Below are 20,328 nucleotides of genomic sequence, written 5' to 3' on the forward strand. Positions count from 1 at the left end.
TTGTTTTCTGCCTTCCTTTAGCCATGATTGCGATATCGCGCACATTTCTCAACACTGTTTTAAATTCAGTACAGGCGATGCATGAGCTTTAATCATGTAACTGTACACATCTGTCATTTCTCGCTCTAGCAAATGTGTAATGCAAGCTGCGGAGCAGCATGTAAGAGACAGGTTCTCCAGCTTTGCTATCGTAAAGACCTCTCTTTCTCTCTCTCTCTCGAATATAGAGCAAACAAGCCAATAACCTTAGAGCCTTATCTGGTATGAATCATCTTCATCCGATTACATTCATACCTTATCGACCTGTTGACAGGTCCCTGCGACAGGGGGGATGCGACCCCGAGCGAGGCAATGAGAAAATGAGAAAAGAAAGAAACATGGACGAGCTCATAGAGGCGCAGTGGATAGCGCAGTACGAACGCCTTTCTCAAGACCGAGTCAGGAAGACATACACTAGAAATACTAGGTCTTGGGTACCATACTCAGCACGGAACCAAAGTGGACATCCCGAATGGTGTCAGGGAAACGATAACCGTTCCCCCTTTGCCAAAGAACACGCACCCCGTATACCATAAAGGTAGAAGAAAAAAAATTAAATTATGGGGTTTTACGTGCCAAAGCCACGATCTGATTATGAGGCACGCCGTAGTGGGGGACTCCGGAAATTTCGACCACCTGGGGTTCTTTAACGTGCACCTAAATCTAAGTACACGGGTGTTTTCGCATTTCGCCCCCATCGAAATGCGGCCGCCAAAAAAAAAAAAAAAAAAAGGTAGAAGAGAAAGCAGAGCAGTGGACATAGAAAAGAAATTTGGGAATAGTAAAGACGAAGTCTTTGTAGACGCTGCTAGATACAAGCACAGGCGCGGCTTTGCAGCCGTCGTAATTGATCACGAAAAGAAGTGCAAAACATGCGTTACGGCAAGCACAGTAAAAATCAAGACTGCGGAGGAGATAGCTATTGCGCTAGCAGTATCCCAGACCGAAGCGACCGTAATAGTCAGTGACTCAGGCGGCAGTACGAAATTTCGCTAAGGGCCGAATCTCTCCGGAAGCACTACGAATCCTGATGCAGGTAACAGAAGTCAAGGAAGGAATATTTAATATGGACACCCGCTCACACCTCTACCTCGCCAGGAGACATCAATAATAATAAGACGGCGCATGACGAGGCTCGAGGGCTCACGGACCAAGTGACGGCCGATAATAGCTAGGGCCGGCACCTTAGCGTCTCCCGAGAACGAAGATGGAGAGGTGTGGGAATGGGTGGATCGTATCACCAGATTTAATGACACCACACAACACTACAAATTGCAAAGGTGCGTTTTCCCACCACCTCAGCAAACGCTCAGCATAAAAAAAAAAGCAGTCCGTCGAATGGCGGCAGTTACAGACCAAAACTTATCCGAACCCGGCGATCTCACACCTCATTTCTCCAAACATATGCAAGACAGATAAATGCTAAAACTGTGGTTCGATCTAGAGCTAATCTGGAACATCTACTATGGGAATGTCGAGGCATAACAAACAATGGGGATGCAGCCTCTCGCGATCGCCTCCGCGCGCGCTGAGAGACTGTGTTGCTCAGCTCAGCTGCCCTTGAAGATCAACTTTGGGCTGTCCAGCGGGCCGAGGAAGCCGCCAGGATTCAAGAACTCCTGGCCGTCACCTAGGCGGGACCTTTTGCCCGTCCCACAATCTCGCAGGACTTTTCAATAAAGTTCTTTGACTGACTGACTGAGAAACATTGAAAAAAATTGTTCCAAAGAATACGGCCCCAATAGCTCCCTTATCTAAGTGCACACACTGACCGCCGATGCTCGTCTTGACCTCGATGCGGGCCGGAACGCTGGCCACCTCTGTGCCGTCGTGCAGTTTGTTGAACGCCTTGACGTACACTTCGAAGAACGTGTCCGGAGTGAGGTGCGTCACGGTCACCGAAGTGTTCTGCGTCTCGAAGGAGCTGCGCTTCTGATGCTCGCGTGCCGGTCCGTAGAAGACCGTGTAGCCGAACAGGGGGCCGTGCAACTCTTGCGGCGCTGACCATTGCAGGCTTATCGCCGTGCTGGATACGCCCGTCAGCTGCAGGTACCGCGGAGCAGAGGGCGCTGAAACAGGCAGATCGAGCGGCAATGGCAGTCACAGGCTCGGTCGTACGAGTGTTCCGAGTTACAGGGGTGGGCGATTATTCGAAACTTTCGAATAACGAATATAATAGTGTCCTATTCATACGGTCTTCGAATCGAATAGTCGCTATTCGTACATGCGAATATTTTTCGAATATTTCAAAACGTCAACTGCGCCCAAATCAACATAAAATTGGAGGAAAAGCACAGTAAATTTTGGCGGCCATAGTACAGACATAAAAAATTTTGGTAGAGACACTTACGATTTCTTACGTGTTGGAATGAGAAAGCATTATAACGTTTGTAGACCTCGGAAGGTCATGAACGCGCTCATTTTATACACTCATGAGGTGGCGCCACCTGCTCCCCATTGGCTGCGCCCTCACGTGCCCAATGACGCACGCACTAGGCCACACCTTTAGTCAGCCAGATGGCTGCGACGTGACACGTGCATTGACGCACGCACTAGGCACATCTTCAATCAGCCAGAACCGCGGAGCCGACGTGGCGTCGGGGAAGCGTGCTCGTGTCGTACCGCAGAAGCCCGGGTTCGATTCCCACCCAGACCGAAATGTACCCCAAATTCCCTTTTCAAAGTCATTACTATACTTTGTTTAGAGTAACCTCCCTGAGAAATTTGACGTCAATCCGAGCATTTTTTGACGCGTTTTTTACTCTTTGCGCCATCGGCCATATTTGGTACTTCCTTTTGGTCACGCCGACGGATTTTCGCGTAATGGGGCATATAATGCTTTTGCATTAAGATGAGAACTTGCGTAGTGGTGCAGGCTACGTCGCTTAGGTAGCCGATACTTTACAGGCTATACAACGATCATTCGCACTCTATGAAGAGTTCTCTCGGAAGAAAAGATTCTTGGGCCATGGCCTTTGCATTCTTGCATGCAAAAGACCACAAAAGCCCTTCTGCAGTTCGTGAAGAGTACTGGATTGTACGAACGCTTGTGACAGCGAAGATTCTTCTGTGACTGTCTCTGCGAATGTCTGACTCCAATTTTTTTTCTCTCCTTATCTATTCTTCCCCTTTCCCCTCCCCAAGTGTAGGGTAGCCAACCGGGCATGTCCTTGGTTAACCTCCCTATACCTTTCCCTCTTCGTTTCTCTCTCTGAAGAGTCCTGTGCATGCGAAGAAACTACTTGTTTGCTCCACTTGTGCTTTCAATAAAAAACGCCTCATAACGTGTTATGTAATGACAGAAACTTGCTAACTTTAAGAATACTAGAATGTGAACATTCTTTTGCATTAACTGTGATAACGGCTGTTCATTATTTGAAATCGATTACAAAACTATTCGATATTTGATTCGATTCACTTCTTGCACTATTCTATTTGGTCTCAAAAATCACTATTCGCACATCCCTAGTTCTGAGACTCGGTGGGCGCTGACTGACGTATACGGCGCATATGCGTTATGATCACTGAACTCGAGATACTCACTACATTCCAACTGGCCAAGAAGGATGAGATGGCCATATGATTCGTCGGCCTCGCGCGGCCGCTCCATCACCTACTCGGCGCGAAACGTACTCAGTCCCGCCAAACTGTCCACTCGCAACATTTCTCGGTCAACTGCAGCTGATTTTAGGTTACAAACGCAATTACCAACCGAGAACCAAGGAAAGTAGTCGAAATGGCCAAGAAGTAAAACAAGAAAAGTATCTGCAGCAAATGGTCCGGCCCCCACTGCGGAAGCCGTTTTCGTAATGAACCATGCACACTCTGAACGTGGCTCTTGTGTGGGGGCCGAAACGTCGTCAGTCCTAATTGGTCGGCGCCTTTGCGCCATTTCCTTCGTGTATAACAAACTAAATAAAAATAAATCCTGGGGCTTTATGTGCCAAAACCACGAGATGGTTATGAGGTACGCCGTAGTAGGGGATTCCGAATCAATTTTGACCACCAGGGATTCTTTAAGACGCACCCAATGCACGGTGCACGGGCGTTCTTGCATTTCGCGCGCATCGAAATACGGCCACCGCGGCCGTGATTCGATCCCGCGCCCGCGCTCGGGATTTGCGGCGGTATAATAAATCAACATACCAGTGCGCAACGAAAATTCACGGCATGTAAATTTTGTTTAAGCCTTGGTTACGCAGAACTGCTTTTACGAGACAGCCGCTGAACCGACTTGAATGACATTTGTTAAATTTGAGGGGGAAAGCCAATTTCTAGTGACTCTAGGAAGGAGAAGTTTGATTTAGGGCCTTGAAGTTTTAACGAAAGTTCTCGAAAACTCGTAAGTTAAAAAAACTTAACTATAGGACGTTTACAAAATTCGTAACTATGCACCAAAAACAGATATTGCAGTTCTGTAAACTGCATCTGTTAAGATAATATAAAGCACATAAATTTGATACATGAATTTACAGCTTACGTGAAATGGTTAGAATGTTTACGAGGGTTTTGCAAAAGTTATACTCACAAATTAGTGACATATTTCAGAGCGGTGTATAATGCATAAATTCTATCCGCTGTAGGTGTATTATTACGTGCAGTTTACAAAATTATATCTTTTTTATTGCTAAGTTACAGAGTTGTTAACTTCATCTTGAGTTATCTTCAATCTTAAATTTTTTCTACAATTTTTGTAAAACAAATTGACGGCCTAAATAAAAAGTTCGCTTCCTACAGTCATGAGATTTTAAATCTTTCCTGCAAATGCAACAAACCTTATCAAATTCGGTGCAGTGGCTGATGAGAGAAAACGATTTCTCCGTTTTCATGTATCTATATAGGATACGCCGAGCTAAGGCTTCCTCTTAATTGTTCAATAAGTGCAGACCGCCCGACAGAATCAACTCACGGATAATGCTGCTTCGCGTTCTAATGCACACAACGGATCGAATCACCTATTCAATCTTATAGCAGGGCGCTCTTTGTGCGATTTTAACAAAGACAGTACTTGCGGGTTTCATAACCCTGCCATGTTTTCCGAGCTACAAGCTTCTTAGTGGATGATCGATGCAGTCTCAGTGAGTTCAATCGCAGTGAGCACTGGTTGGGCAAATGACTTGTATAATTGGTTCTTTCTATCTATCTGTATTAAGAGGCTGATAATACATTGAACATTTTAACACCCTTATCGGTATATAAAGGGTGCTTGGTTTTTCCATGGCTAACACCCCCACCTTTATGGGGTAACACCGAGTCGCTGATGGGGGCGAATCAAATTTTCTTTTCTGCCGGCCTTTTTTTGGCAAATAGACATGCCCATAACTGCGAGGGACACGAAAGCTGCTTGAAATAAACTATACAATAACTATCACTGTCAACTTCGATCTCCTGTCACCTATTTCGGTGCCCACCGGGTGGTCACAATTTTCAAGTACGGCTTCTCTCATTGCAGGTGTAGTTTGAGCTGGCTGCATGCCGTGTTCAGTATAACGCCTTTAGAATTTTAAAAGTAAGGGCTTTACACGCTTTAAAATGTTTACGCCCTTCGGGGTGTATCTTGTCCTCAAACAAAAATCGTCATTTTTCTTGCTTGCGTTTCGTTTCTCGAAAACTCGCCAGTCGCTTTACTTTCCTGTCAAGAATGCCGCGCGGCGCTGATAAAGCACATGCCGTTCGTGATCTGGAAGTACCGGGCGCACATCAGTAAAGAAAGGAAAGGCACACGAAATGAATGACCACCACAGGGTCCCACCTTTTCTTAGAATGCAGATATTGGATAAACCAGCACCCTTAAGGGTGCAAAACTAGTTAGAGGGTATAGAAAAGTCGATCAACCGAAGCTCGCTACGATAAGTTCATTGCAGTCGATCAGTCTATTGCACGCGAAATGAGGCAGACCCACGACCGAGCACAACTCAATGCGATAGCGCCGAGACAGCGAGTACAACCACGATGCTCTTTCGCAAGTTACCGCAAGTTTCGCAAGTTTCGCAAGTTATCGCAAGTTATCGCAAGTTATCGCAAGTTATCGCAAGTTATCGCAAGTTATCGCAAGTTATCGCAAGTTATCGCAAGTTATCGCAAGTTATCGAAATTCTCTCGACCTCCTCGCAGCTGTCTAGACAGGACGAGATTGCGCGATAAATGCTGTAGAATTCGCGTTCGGTTGGGCGAATAACGCTCATCACGTGGTCGTTGCGTCCAACCGCCAAATTTCTGCTACAGCCATCACATAATTGTTTAAAAGCACGTTGTAGACGGCGAAAGGTTAGTGCCCGTAGGCTGAGAACAGACCTGAAGGACCGTGACATTCTCCTTGTTTTCTGTGCGATATTTTTAGTGAACTTATGGACTTTACGTTTCAGCGCTTATGTGATGGTTTCTTTTTTTTTCTTTTTTTTGCAAGCTGTTTATATCGTAATTATTTAACGACATTAAGATTGATTGTATTTGACTTATGTGAGCTGACTGAACATATACACTGTTTTCGTGCGACTGCCACCATGCAAAGTGTCCGAAACACATCGCACATATCACCAATGGCATCTAAGGCGTTTCCGGGGTCCGCTGGAGCATATACTATCCTTAAGCTAAGAGGACAAATAGAAAATTTATAGTAATAAACAGTTAATAGCGAGCGAGCAGTTGTTGGTCCCCGTTTTTATTATTTTTATTCATTTGTGTGCGCGCGTGCGTGTGCATTCTTTTCGTGCTCATATCCTTCTGTTAACAATAAGAAAGTGCAAATATTCAAAATTTCGAATATGAATCGAATAGCTGTTCGATTCGTATTCGATTCGACAATTTCCTATTCGAATTTGCTGAATATTCGTTTTATTTTTCGAATATATAGGGAATAAAAACACTTGCTGAACTTTCGAGGGATACATGTTTGGATGTGAGAAATGCTAATTCCGAATGATTCTGCTGCAGGATTGCTGCGGCTATTGCGCAGGGGCACAAGTTTTTGAGCGAACGCACGTGACAGATCACTTCTGCAAAATATTTTCCAGTCGTTCGATAAGAATGGCTCGTTTTAAAGCGCCCTATATAGGAATTTGCTCAGATTTCGTATTTGGCCAGACTCACCGTTACATTCCTTTCAAAGTGAAAGTCTGAAGAGACCATCGATCATCTTCTGTGCCACTGTTCTCGCTTCGATAATCAACGCCAGACTCTCCAGTGTGCCTTGAATAGACTGGAAGATAGGCCATTTACAGAAGCAAGGATCTTGGAAGCCTGGCCTCACAGCTCCTCAGCCCAGAAAGTAATTCGAGCTCTTCTTCAGTTGACCTGAAGTCAACAGACTTGAGTACGCGACTGTAGACATGGTGCACCTAGCTTAGTGCACGTGGACGTATGATAAAGACACGTGTCTTCTCTCTTTCTTTCACTCCCCCAGCCCCCTCCACGTGTAGGGTAGCAAACTGGACTGTCTGGTTAACCTCCTTACATTTCCTTCCTCTCTTCTCTCTCTCTCTCTCTCTCTTGTTATCGCAATTGATGCTTCGCCTTTCGAGCAAAACTGCGATTTTTTTTCTTTTTTTTTTACCGAACGGACTACGCACAAACTTCATTTTAATGTTGCTTTATAAATGAGAAAATATTCGATTCGATATTCAGGGGTCATTCCACTCGAATATTCGTATTCGTTTCGAAAATTTCAATATTATAGCACCCCTAGTTAGAAACGTCGTAAGCTAATATACCAACGAGTGCTTGGAGTTCGCTTTTCATTGATGTCATCATTGACGACATCAGTGTGGACTTATATAAAGGCGCAGCTGCGTCACGTAAGAGGGGCCGGATTTTTGAATAAATTGTGACTGTGCGGCACTGTGAACTATGGAGACGCTCTGTATATATGTATCTGTATCTGTGACGATGTGGGGGCAGGGCAGTAACCAGGGGAAGGGTTGGGGGATTCTGACTACCCCTAAAACTATCGCTGCAGCTGTATGCTGTTTAGCACAACTTACATTTACCGGGTGATTTATTTTAACATAAACAGATTTTTTCACATAAGATTTTGCCGATGCGATGATGCTTTCTTTACAATTTATTCTTTCAGCAGGGCGGACACTAGTTGGTCGAGTAGCCGTCGCAGTCCATTTGCTATTTAACTAACATTTTTTGTTAATTATCTTTTTCATCCTTAAATTGGACCCAAGATATATATCTTTAAAGAATAAGTTAATTATATTACCGTACTTTCTGGACTATAGTCCGCTGTCTGTACACAAGTTTAAAGGTTGAAATTTTGCAGAGTGCGGACTATACATGTTTATATGTTTCGAGGTCGGAAGCACCGAGGAGATTTTACGAACAGTTGTCGCGTGGTACGCAACGAAAAATGATGTATGATCGAAGAAATCATGCACAAGTATGGATTTATGAAGTGTTGCTGTAAGCGCAAAGGGTTACTTTTTAACCCAAATTCCTCTTGATAGTGGATTACATGCGTGCGCATCTCGTGGACACTGTAAAAAGAAAGCTCCTGCAACTACGATAATCTCAGGTGGCATGGCTAAACACCTTCAGCCTCTGGGTATCTCGGTAAACAAGACGGCTTTCAAGAGCATTGTTCGAAAGAACTGGGAGGCCTGCATGCCATAAGGGACACATACATGCACGAAAAGTAGACGAATGCGTGGGGCCTCTTGCGCAGAAGTGTGCAAGTGGGTCGCTGATTTGTGGCACGCCGTCTCATCAAGTTATTGTCAACGTTTTCACGAAAGCCAGGCTGAAAACTGCTCACACAGATACGTCAGATTTTGAAGACGATGAATACATCCATTGACGAGGCTCGCTCGTCGAATTCGACACACTTGACGTGTTTTGTTTGACAGCCTCGACGAGAGTGATTTTGATGTGTTTCAGGGTTGACTACTTTGACTACTACTACTGCATGCTGATTGATTACTACCCAGACTTTTACTGGTTGACGATAAAATCGTTGCTTCTCTGTTGCATACTGGTTCGTCCCTGCGGACTATACAGCGGGTGCGGACTATCTAAAAAAAAAAAAAACTTTATTTTAGACTCAAATTGGCCCCTGCGGACTATACACCGAGTGTGGACTAGAGCGCGGAAAATACGGTAATTATTATTATTTAGGGTGAGCTTCGCTGCTGCTGCAAAGTCTCACCTCCGGGCTGCGTCCTGAAGACGGTGGCGTTGGCGATGATTCCTTCGTTGGGTGCCGCAGTGCTCACTTCGGCCCTGTAAACGGTGTACGGCTCGAGAGAGTGGAATTCGTACTGCGTCTCGTTGGTCTTGACCGAGTCGACGGGCACGCGCTCGAGCGTGCGGTGCTTGACCAGCTCCCAGAGCGTCACGGTGAACGCGTGAGCGGCTTCGTCCGTGCTCCACGTCACGTTGGCCGCGGTGCTGGAGGCGGTGGCTTTGACGATCACTCCGAACGGCGGTGGCGGCGCTGGCTCGCTCCTCGGTGTGGCTTCTGCGTATTACGGCGAAACAGCACTTGAACGAACATCTACTGACCGAACTAGCATCCATATTGCCACGTGCCTTCTTACTTTTTGCCCGTGTTCCTTTTCACCGTATTATCCGACTGTTATCAAGTTACTGCAATTCAGCCATTCCACTCAATGTTTTTTTTTTCAATTCATTTATTCATTTAATCATTCATCGAGTCATTCATTCACTGAGTAAGTCAGTCAATTACTCATGCATTAATTAGCGCGTCAGGTCATCATTAATTAATTAATTAATTCAATCATTCATTCATTGAGTACAGTCAGTCAGTTATTCAATTAGTTTGTCAGTCCATCATTCATTCATTATTTCAGTCGGTCAGTCAGTCAGCCAGTCATTAATGTAGTCGATCATTCGTTCACTCTTTCACTGAGTAATTCATTCATAATTCTTTTTTACCGGTTATAGTGGGCTGACAGGCGACAGCGCTGGCGTTCTCTCCCGCGCAGAGGTAGCGCACGCAGACCGTGTAATTGGTCTCCGCCGTGAGGCCTCCGATGTAGATGCTTCCGGCGCCGCCGCTGGCGCTGCGGCAGAGTGGCGGTGGCCGGACGTTGCCTTGCCTCGAGCACGCGATCTCCTTCATGCGAGTCGCCAGCAGCGCGTTGATGGCGCACACGCACGTCCACTGGTCCTCGCGCTGTGGCTCATCCAGGGTGACGTTCACGGCGTTCGACGAGACGTTCACGGAGAAAGATGGCTGGTGCCCCACGCACCAGGTGGCGTTTGCCGGCTCCGTGGCGTTCGCAGCCGCGTGGTCATCGGGTCCGTTCGTTGCATTTCGCGCCTGCGGTAACAGAGACAACGAGAAATGACCAGCGACGATACTGCAGAAGCCGCGTCTGGTGTCTGTTATAATACACGCCGCAGTGACTCAGTGGCTACGCCGTTCTGATGCCCCTCCATCCCAATGGGGTGGTGCCTATATTGCGAAAACGTTCGTGTTCCCTGGTTTTCGGTCCAAGTTAAGTAACTACTGGTGGTCAGAATTAATCCGGAGTCCTCCGCTACGGCGTCCTCACTGTGCAGTTTCAATCTAATCTGCGATATGCTTATTGTGACTAGATCTAATGCGTTTGGGGTGGTTCTGGCTCTTCGTATCGATGATTTAGTTTATAACAGTAGGTAAGGGACGGTGTATGCTAGAATATACTATGCGTATATTCCCCATTTCAAATTCGGTGTAGCTCTTTCGAATACGTCATCAATTACGTCTCCAGTCGTCCTTGCAGTGGGTATCGAGTCTGACGTTTATTTTACATCGCGAAGGAAGAGGTTTCATTGTTTATGGGATAAAAAAAAGATTCAATGTGACCCGTTAAAACAATTTTGTGAACTATAAATACGAGTGTAAGGCACAACCTTTTCTCCAACTTTCCATCCTTCTTTTCATGTGGGCAATGCAGCGCGTGGTATAGTGCCGATATCACAGCTACCATGAGGTTCTTGGTTCGAACCCATCTAATAAGATGGGTCCGGTAATAAGATGGGTCCGGTAATAAGATGGGTAAGATGGGCATAGAGTTATCACAAAATTAAATTCTGAAGTTTTACATGCCAAAACCACAATCCGCGGTAGTGGAGGATGCCGGATGCCCTTTCACGGGCGCTGTATAACACTGTAACTAAGATGAGTATCGACGAGTGCGTCATTGTTGACTTTTATTTGGGCACAGAATCCTTTGTTTCTCTTCAGGATATATTATCCACCTTGTAATTTTATTACAGTGCTGTGCGTAGTATAAGCATACGAGTAGAAGGCTCAATGACGCTTACTTCATTATGAATTGATATTCAGATTTATCACTTTCGTTATCCCCCCCCCCCTTTTCTTTCTTTACAGTTTATCTCTTGCTCCTCTTTTCGTTTCCTCTTACTGCGTGATTCTTGACAGATTCCTAGCAGTAGAATATTCTTACTCGTAATAGTGGGCTGTTTCTATTTGTCATTTAGTGTCATATGATACTAAATGACAACTAGAAGCAGCCCCCTAATTAGGAGATTCTAATAAACAGCTGCGTGTAAGGCAGATAAGTTGCTTTTTGATCATGAATGCTAAGTTTCACGGCATATAATTCCAACAAAGCACAGACGAAGAAAACACGGTCACAAACACAAGATTATGCGCAACTAACAACTGCTTTATTCACCTTCGGAAGGCAAAGCATATACACGTCGACAAAGAACTGATTGTAAATGGACATGCGTGTTTCACGTTTTCTTATCTTTTCTTTCTTTTTTTTTTTTTTTCTTAAAATAAATTATTGGGTTTTATGTGCCAAAACCACGCGATCTGAGTATGAGGCACGGCGTAGTGGGGGACTTCGGAATACTTTGGACCACGTGGGGTTCTTTAAGGTGGATTCACACGACCGGACGGAGGAGGAATTTTCGCAGCGGATGGCGTATCACGTGACGCGCACGTCATCAAAACGTGCCGCCCTCGCCTAGTCCGGGCTCCTCTGCTCGCTGTCCGGATTGAAAATGCTCGCCGGTATTTCCATCCGTCCGTTTGGCGGTCGTCTGACCTCAATTTAGCGTAGTCAGCGTCAAATCTGATAACATCGGACGCATTGGCGTGGCTACGATGGCGTGTTATCGGCTTGGAGCCACGTGTGATTTCGTTGTGCAGCAGTGACCGCCTGTCTTTTGTTGTGATGCAGCGGGAAAGGCGAGTCGTGGTTGCGCGCGCAGTTCTTTTTACTCAAACCGCTCAGCCTGCGTGACTTCAACATGAGTGAGGTGCACAAAAAAAAAAAAAAAAAAAAAAAAAAAAAAAAAAAAAAACGCTTAGTGACGAGGCAACCGTCACTCTTTTGGTTCTTGTTGAGGGATTCATAGCACTATTGCATATAGGGCACGCCGAGTATGCAAACGCGCAGCTGCTAATAAACGTTGGAGTCGAGAGTAAGCACGCGGATTCCGCAAAAGACGGTCCGGCTGTGCGAATGCGACCTAACTCGGCTGCGCCGGATTCAAGTGCTGACGTCATTGTTTGTCCGCGGAGCAGGCGGGATTTTGCCCTCGCGTGTGTATCCACCTTTAACGTGCATCTAAATCCAAGTATATACACGGGTGTCTTCGCATTTCACCCCCATCGAATGCGGCCGCCGTGGCTGCACGTTTGATGACGTGCGCGTCACGTGATACGCCATCCGCTGCGAAAATTCCTCCTCCGTCCGGTCGTGTGAATCCACCTTAAGCAACCATGGCGGGTCTCCTTTTTTTTTTTTCTTTGCGGACATATACAGGTGTATCTTTTGATGAGGAACACTTTCTTAAAAAAAAAAAAAAAACGGTCATATCAAGGCCTCTGCCGTTTTTGCAGATAGGCTAAGTGACAAGGCGGATATTAGCAGCACGATAATTTTAGACGATAATTTCGCTAATCAGCGAAAATGTTCTAACGAACTTTTTTTCAATTTCTTACTTTAAGGCACATGTCTCAACTGCGAAATTAAAGCCGAGAAATAGTGAGTCCCGTCTGCTTAGCAGAAACCTGAAGACTAGCAGCACTTCAGAGATAAGCGTCACCTTAAAATATGAGGGGTGATCATTTTTAGGTTTTACAGAATTTCAAAAAAGTACCTGCGGCAGATAGCATAATTCTAGTCCTTGAGCTGGATTACTCAAGAAGGTGGACATTACTTGCACGATAAAATGAAATACATATTCAACTAATTAACTTCTTAATTACTTTACTGCACATAATGCAATTTGCGAATTGTATACCCAGTGAGCTTTCAAGGGGTATTCACTTAGAACGAATTTTCAGGATGACACCAGTTTCGAGACATTCCCAAAGAATGGGACAAAATACATGGCCGTTCCAGTCACTTTTGTGCTTCAATGCACAAAGGAGCGCTTTGGAGCGCTCCTTTGTGCACAAGTGTCACAAGTGGAGCAGTGCATTTTTACCGCCAATTTGATGGCGCATACATCGAAATGAGTGCCATCCTGAAAACCTTTATAAGTGGATATACCTTGCAAGATCACCAACTACAATTCTTAACTGCAATATGGGTCGTAAAGTATTTAATTAGGAAGTGAATTAGGGAATTTTTGGTAATTGGTTGATTACGTGTTTCGATTTCCGTGCAATTAATGACCACCTTCTTGAATTAACCAGCTCAAGGACTAGAACTATGCTATCTGCCACAGGTGCCTTTAAAAAATTCTGGCAAGCCTAAATATGATCAGCCCCGTATTGGCGTTCTAGTTAAGTTTTCCAAAAGCTGCTTCATCTTATTTGAAACACCGAGACATTTAGCAGATTTTGCGGACGGATATCTCGAAAATGCGCTTGTCTTGGAATTTCTGCCAAGCACACACGACTTTACTACTCCCGAGTTCTTTCTTTCTCTTTTATTCGAGACAATTTTCATACAAATTGGCTCAGGAGGCACAACAAAAGGCCCGGAGAGAGCCTGACTAGGTTGTGCCACCCTGAGAGCGTAGGCAGCAAGTCTTGTTTTGATTACACATCATAGGCCGACCCAAATGCAATAACAACAATGCAAATACAGAGAGATATGCAGTTCCTTTTTTGGAACGAGAATCAAAACCTAATACTTATGCACACACATAATGAAATAAATCTACACAATACACAATGAAATACAACACAATACACAAGATTAATACCGAGAATTGGTTCAGGGACTAACATCTCACATCTGCTCAAATAGTAATAGGGCTTTAACTTGCTTTTTGAATTGAATTAGAGAAACTCTAGAATTAATTAGATTTAATATGTCCGGATACTTATTGAGGAGTTCTGGTATTAGTGACGATAGCCTCTGTAAACCATAATTTGTGCGTGATCTTGTCTTAACTATTAAGCTGTGTCGTAGTTCATAAGGGGACTGCTTAACTGGATAGGTTTCTTGAAAATTTATTCTGTTTTCTCGGTATTGACGTAGGGCTTCCAGAGATAATTTTTGTTTCAGCAATTGTTTTATTTGAAGTATGCTATATCTGTTAAAGTACGATGCAGCCAAATTGTTGGCTTCAATTTCACAATTAGATATATACATGTGCCCTAAAGTGAGTAATTGAAAAGTTAATTAGCATATTTTACGTTATTAGCTAAATTATCCTATATATATATATATATATATATATATATATATATATATATATATATATATATATATATACAGGCTACAGGGTATTTCAGCGAACACTTTCAAAAATTCCCAAAGGTTGCCTGTGGCAGATAGCACAATTCTAGTTCATGAGCTGGTCTACTCAAAGAGGCGGATATTATTTGCACAAGAAATCGAAATGTATTATCGAGTAATTAACAGAAATTCACTAATTAAATTTTAACTAATTACCTGTTAGCCCATATTGCAATTTACAAATTGTAGCAGTGGAGTTCGCAAGGCGGATCCACTTGGAACTAATTCTCGGGATGACACCAGTTTTGAGATATTAATTCCCAACTTTGAGAAGAAATGCATTGGCGTTCCAGTTAGTTTCTTAACAAAACGTCGCTTTATGCATTGCAGCACAAAGTTAACTGGAACGCCGATGCATTTCTCCGCAAAGTTCGGGAATTAATATCTCGAAACTGGTGTCATCCCGAGAATTAGTTCCAAGTGGATCCGCCTTGCGAATTCCACGGCTACAATTTCTAAATTGCAATATAGACTATCAGGTAATTAGTTAAAAACTTAATTAGTGAATTTTTGTTGATTAGTCGATTATGCATTTCAGTTGTTTGTGCATGTCCGCTACTTCGAGTAGACCAGCTCATTAACTAGAATTGTGCTATTTGCCACAGGCAACCTTAAATAAATTTTGAAAGTGTTCGCTGAAACACCCTGTATTTTAATTAAAAGAAACTGTCATATCAAGGTCCCGGCAGCTTTTGCAGATAAGCACACGGTTTGGCGGACATTTAGCAAGTATATATATATATATATATATATATATATATATATATATATATATATATATACTTGCTAAATGTCCGCCAAACCGTGTGCTTATCTGCAAAAGCTGCCGGGACCTTGATATGACAGTTTCTTTTAATTAAAATAGTGTTCTGCACAAAAAGAAACACCTGGTATATATACCTGAAGGTGAATAAAACGGTTGTTGCGTATCATCACCTTGTGTGTGTGATCGTGCTTTCTTCGTGTGTGTATTGTTAGAACTACGCAGTGTAACTCTGCGCATATTGTCGCGCAGCCTCCGCCTCGTTATCATCCAACCGAGCGTAACACGGATATAGTGAACTACACTGTAACACGGCTACACGCTGCACTGCGTTTCCGATAAAACAGCGCCACCGCAGCGTCACCCGATGTATGGTATGCGTCACCGGTACCGACGGTGGCTACAAAAACAGGCTGCCCGGCTTAGAAGAGTTGCCTTTTTCCTTTCGCTACCGAGACAAGCGTAGCGTGACAAGCGAAGGTATGCTCGCCCGCTGCCATTGCTAATCAAATAAACAGTTAGGTCTTTATGTTGGGATTCGTCCTTCAGCAGACGCGACATCCCACACGTCCATCAATCAAGAGACTCTGGGCGCACGCGCAGATGCGTGAACCGAATGCCAGAGCTGCTTCAGCAGCAAGCCGCGCGCCCAAGATGTAAAATAATCTAGAGACACGTACTTGTAAGGTTTGGAAGCGGGCTATAGATGGTATTCCGCAGACGGGGACGACAGAACAGCGCTTGTTCTTGGCTGTCCTGTCGTCCCCGTCTTCCCGCTTCATGCCTGCGCGTACCTTAATTGTCGTCTGACTGGCTTTGCTGTCGCGTTCCACGCGCGCATCTGAACACCTTTCGTTCGAAGATCCAGTTTCTTTGCCTCTGGCGCTTTCCCTCTCTCATCGTACATTGCAAGCGTGCCCGAACTATGACGATTAAATAGATCTGGGGACGAAAGTGACTTAATATACGTAGCTCCTGCACCATGTTCGGCCAGTTGCCCAAATACAACGAAGCCACGTTTTTTTTTTTTTTTTTTTTTTTTTTTTTTTTTTTTTTTTTACAGCAGTAGCTCTTATGGAGTCTTGACTGGCTTGGATACGTCCGGGTTCATCGCCGCCGTAGCCAAAGTTTCACGTAGCACGACGCACAGATTATCTTGAAATAAAATCGCAGCGATTCCATGAGGGACGTCCACGCTACAGTATACTCAGTTATCAAGACGAAACGTGACTTCATAAAAAGGTGTATTCTGTACCTTCGAAACCGAACATCTATGTAGCCTCGCCAGCCACGATGCACTGGTTGACTAGCTATGCTGGGAGCCCGAAATTAGAAGGGCCGTCACAATGAAAGAACATAAGCAAACGCACATATGGCAAAGTGAAACGAGAGGACCTCGTGTGGCCTACGGCAATTGTTGGCACATTCTTATTTTGCTTTATGGCACTCGGGCTTTAACAAAACATCCGGTCATATGCAATTACTATTTTTTAATGGCATGTATAAATGATAAATATAGGAAAATGAAAGTGGATGAAATAACAATTCACCGAAGGTGGTAAGCGAACCCATGTCTTCGCATTACGTGTGCGAGGCTCTTACAAATTGAGCTATTGGGCGCCGTTTTCCCATCCGCTTTCCTGAGTATTATATGGGTAGTAGATCTAGGCCTGGCAGTGATAGCCAGCGCCACAACTCACGGTCATGGCAGCGGAAAACTTGGGAAAACGGCGCCGCAGTGGCTCAATTGGTAAGAGCATCGCACTCGTAATGTGAAGACGTGGGTCCGTACCCCAGTTTCATCCAGTTTTTTTTTTTTCATCCATTTACATTTCCCTTTATCATTTATACAATTTTAATTAAAACAAGTAGTTTACCCCATGCTTTCCTTGGTGTCATTGTATGTTGGCTTCATATGATTGTGTAAACATTGTTGCATCCCCATTTTTTTTTTTAACGTGGTCCATTCACGCATTTAATTTACTAAATTTCCAGCTTTTCGTTAAGTAGGTTCCTTCCCCCCTTTTCATAGAGCTGAGAGGTCTTGGGCTCCTGGCTTGTCCCCCTCCACCATAGTCCAAGGCAGCCTTCAGAGCGCTGTAAGCAACGCGAGATTCCGTGGATGTTCTAACGGGCCTTCCCGGCCTCGTCTTCTCAATAACTGCTTGTAAAGCTGAAGCTTGCCGTTATGCTTTTTTCTTTTTTTTTTCCCTCGCTTCCTTCATCGCATGGACCAAGTGCCAGACAATGTAATCTATTCTCAACGATTCTTTATCGTCGCCTTCCACAGTGCGAATCAGCGACGTCCCGTGCATGCAGACGCTCCACTCCGCAGGGACATGTCAAGGCTGATTGCGTGTCGTCGAGTTTGAAAGGTGCCGAGTTGCTGACTAGAGCTTCTTCTTCTAGTTGTTATTTTGGTATCTTGGTCTGTTCGCTTATTCATCGCGGCTGTTCGTGCGGCGCAAACCGGAGGCGCGTCTTTAATGACATCACAACGGCCATCTTGCCATTCAGCGTGCACCGCGTAAATGTTACAACAGCTAGGCACATCGCGTTGGCCGTCTAGCATTGCATATTATTGCCCGTCAGGCGGGTAAGCAGGTAAACTACGTACGTACTTTTGTGTCTGAACAGCTCCGCTTATCGTAAAAACGCACGGTAAATGCCTATAAAAGACAACACTGCAGCTACTTTAACGCTGTACGCATGTGCGTTGTGGACCCGACATTTCATCGCGCCGTTAAGCGCGGGCATTTGCCTGAACGCTCTACACAAAACCTATCTAATAATCCCTTCCCCTTCCGATAGGTAGGCGGCAAGATTTGATTTCCCATAAAAGTAACAGCACGTGGGTGCCAATGGTGCAAGAAATTCTTGTCACGGCTGTTTGTTCGCTTTGGTGTTCAGTACGTTATCTGCATGTCAGTACACCTACTTAAACGTGAAGGTGCAGGCCATGCCGAGCAGAGCAGTAGTAGGAACGCGAACAAAAGTGTGCCGCCGCCGCCATGTTCCCACCCATTGTGTCGCGTTTAAAGCATCGGCCTTGCTTCCGCAAGAACTCTAGGAAGGAGAGTTCCGAGATTACTTGTCACGTGACGTACAACTCGAGACCGTTAGAGATTATGTGGGCCCTGCCGAGATGTCAAGCGCGTGCTTCGCCACTCACCTTTTCAGCGGGCGATTCGGCCACGGCAGACACCGCACAGCACAGGACCACCAGGAGAAAACATCTTTTCATCCGAATCGCTCCAGCAGTCATCGTGCTTCCGGGGGGACGTTTAATGAGAGCTTCGCTCACGAGACAGTCGTTCAGGGCTAAGGTAAAACGCTCGACAGGACTTCGACGGGCTTAACGACCACTCCACCAAGGCGCTGCGCCGCTTCGCTTGTCATCCGCCCATCGGCGAGTGCTAAGTCCGCCAAAGGATACACGTTATCTTCTCGCGCGGCTCTTATCTGTGCGCCCGAGTTGTGTCTCTGAGGGAGCGCGCGGCGTGTTTTGGAGTGGATTCAGGTTGCCTGCACACCTTGTGCAATAGGCTCGAACTTGCCACGATGACGTTCGGCGTGTTTATCTTGGGAAGAGCAACCGGCGGATGGTTTCCGTCGACGGTCGCGGATTGGCGGGATCGGTTTGAAAAGCGCTCAGTAAGTTTGCGCACGCTGCGAGCGAACGGACAGTCGCCGCTGCAGGTGTATCACGTTACGTGCGAAGTGCGGGAACCGAACTCTTTAGCGGAGAACACGAATGACGAACACGTTCGCAGGCTTCGGATAGAAACGTGGTCGAGTTGGTATACGCGTTCATGTTATGCTCAAGCCGAAAACGACGGGGAAATGTGGAACAAAAAAAGGGCACCACAAGCGTTTTTTTTTTTTTTTTTTTTTTTCTGTGTTCCGCCGCATGCGCGCTTAACCTCTATAAACCTGTCTGCAAGCTTGGAAGTAGATTCTGGTAGAATCGCGAAGGGTCTAACCAAACTTATTCCTAAACTCTAAAAACAAGTGCACCCTTTGGGGCGTATTTTTGTCGCAATTAATCGTCATCTTGAGTGCACTTCCTTTCTGTATAACGCTGCGCGCCCGGCGCTTCCAAGTCAGGAACGGCCCGCGTGTTATCAGCCATATATGCCGTTCATGACAGGAAAGCATAGGAAGCGTAGTTTTCATAGCGAGCGCTTTTTTAATGAAGGAGACGCAAGGCAGACGACGATTGTTGTGCGACAAAAACGCCCCAAAGGGTGCAACTGTTAAGTGTGTATATGCAATCATGGGCGTCAACAGGCGGGTGCAAAAGGGGCACTTGCCACCCCCCCCCCCCCCCCTCCTCCAAGACAAAATCCTGCCGACGCCCATGTATGCAATTATCGCTGCGAATGACTTCGAGCGCCTAAGTGTGGGGATTAAGGTCGTAAAGACAACGCTGAGCAACAAGGCTGGTCATGCAGCAAAGCAATAACAGAAAATGAGCCAAGGAACCGACCGCCGATAAGCCGACCGTTCAGGGCCATGAATGCCCAAGTCCGCTCCTCGTCTTCGACGATTTCTGTTCTCGTTTCGCGCAGTTCGCTTTCCCTTTTGTTCTACACCAACAAGACCGCGACATTAAAATCCCTTACGTTGCAGCTTTTCACCTTCACTCCTCAGTTACTAGACTGATACGCTTCTATGCAGACTTACAAGGATCAGGAAAAAAAAAAAAAAAAGAAACAGCAAGCCCAGTATATATCTCACCGTCTCAAACAAGTTTACGATCCCATGCACATAATCCTGGAAGCGGTCCTCTTTACACATTTGCGGAATACAAAATACCAGTCATACAACACAACAAACAAGCAA

The 20,328-nt window shown here is 45.3% G+C and overlaps 1 protein-coding gene across 2 annotated transcripts in view; it reads right to left on the bottom strand.

Moving 5' to 3' along the window:
• Positions 1-18,992, bottom strand: part of LOC119442851 (phosphatidylinositol phosphatase PTPRQ) — a 30,303-nt gene extending 11,311 nt beyond the window's left edge. Inside the window, exons 1-4 of one of the 2 annotated variants that reach the window (XM_037707896.2) lie at positions 18,656-18,989; positions 9,937-10,324; positions 9,188-9,499; positions 1,812-2,108 (exon numbers count right to left, since the gene is read on the bottom strand). In XM_037707896.2, the coding sequence (XP_037563824.1) occupies positions 1,812-2,108; positions 9,188-9,499; positions 9,937-10,324; positions 18,656-18,748 (1,090 nt within the window). In that variant the 5' untranslated portion in view covers positions 18,749-18,989. Of the gene's footprint in view, positions 1-1,811; positions 2,109-9,187; positions 9,500-9,936; positions 10,325-18,655 lie in introns of both variants that reach the window. The other variant, XM_037707897.2, reaches the window with a different exon arrangement.
• Positions 18,993-20,328: the final 1,336 nt, after the last annotated feature.

Source organism: Dermacentor silvarum, chromosome 2, assembly GCF_013339745.2.
Source record: "Dermacentor silvarum isolate Dsil-2018 chromosome 2, BIME_Dsil_1.4, whole genome shotgun sequence".
Taxonomy (NCBI): domain Eukaryota; kingdom Metazoa; phylum Arthropoda; class Arachnida; order Ixodida; family Ixodidae; genus Dermacentor; species Dermacentor silvarum.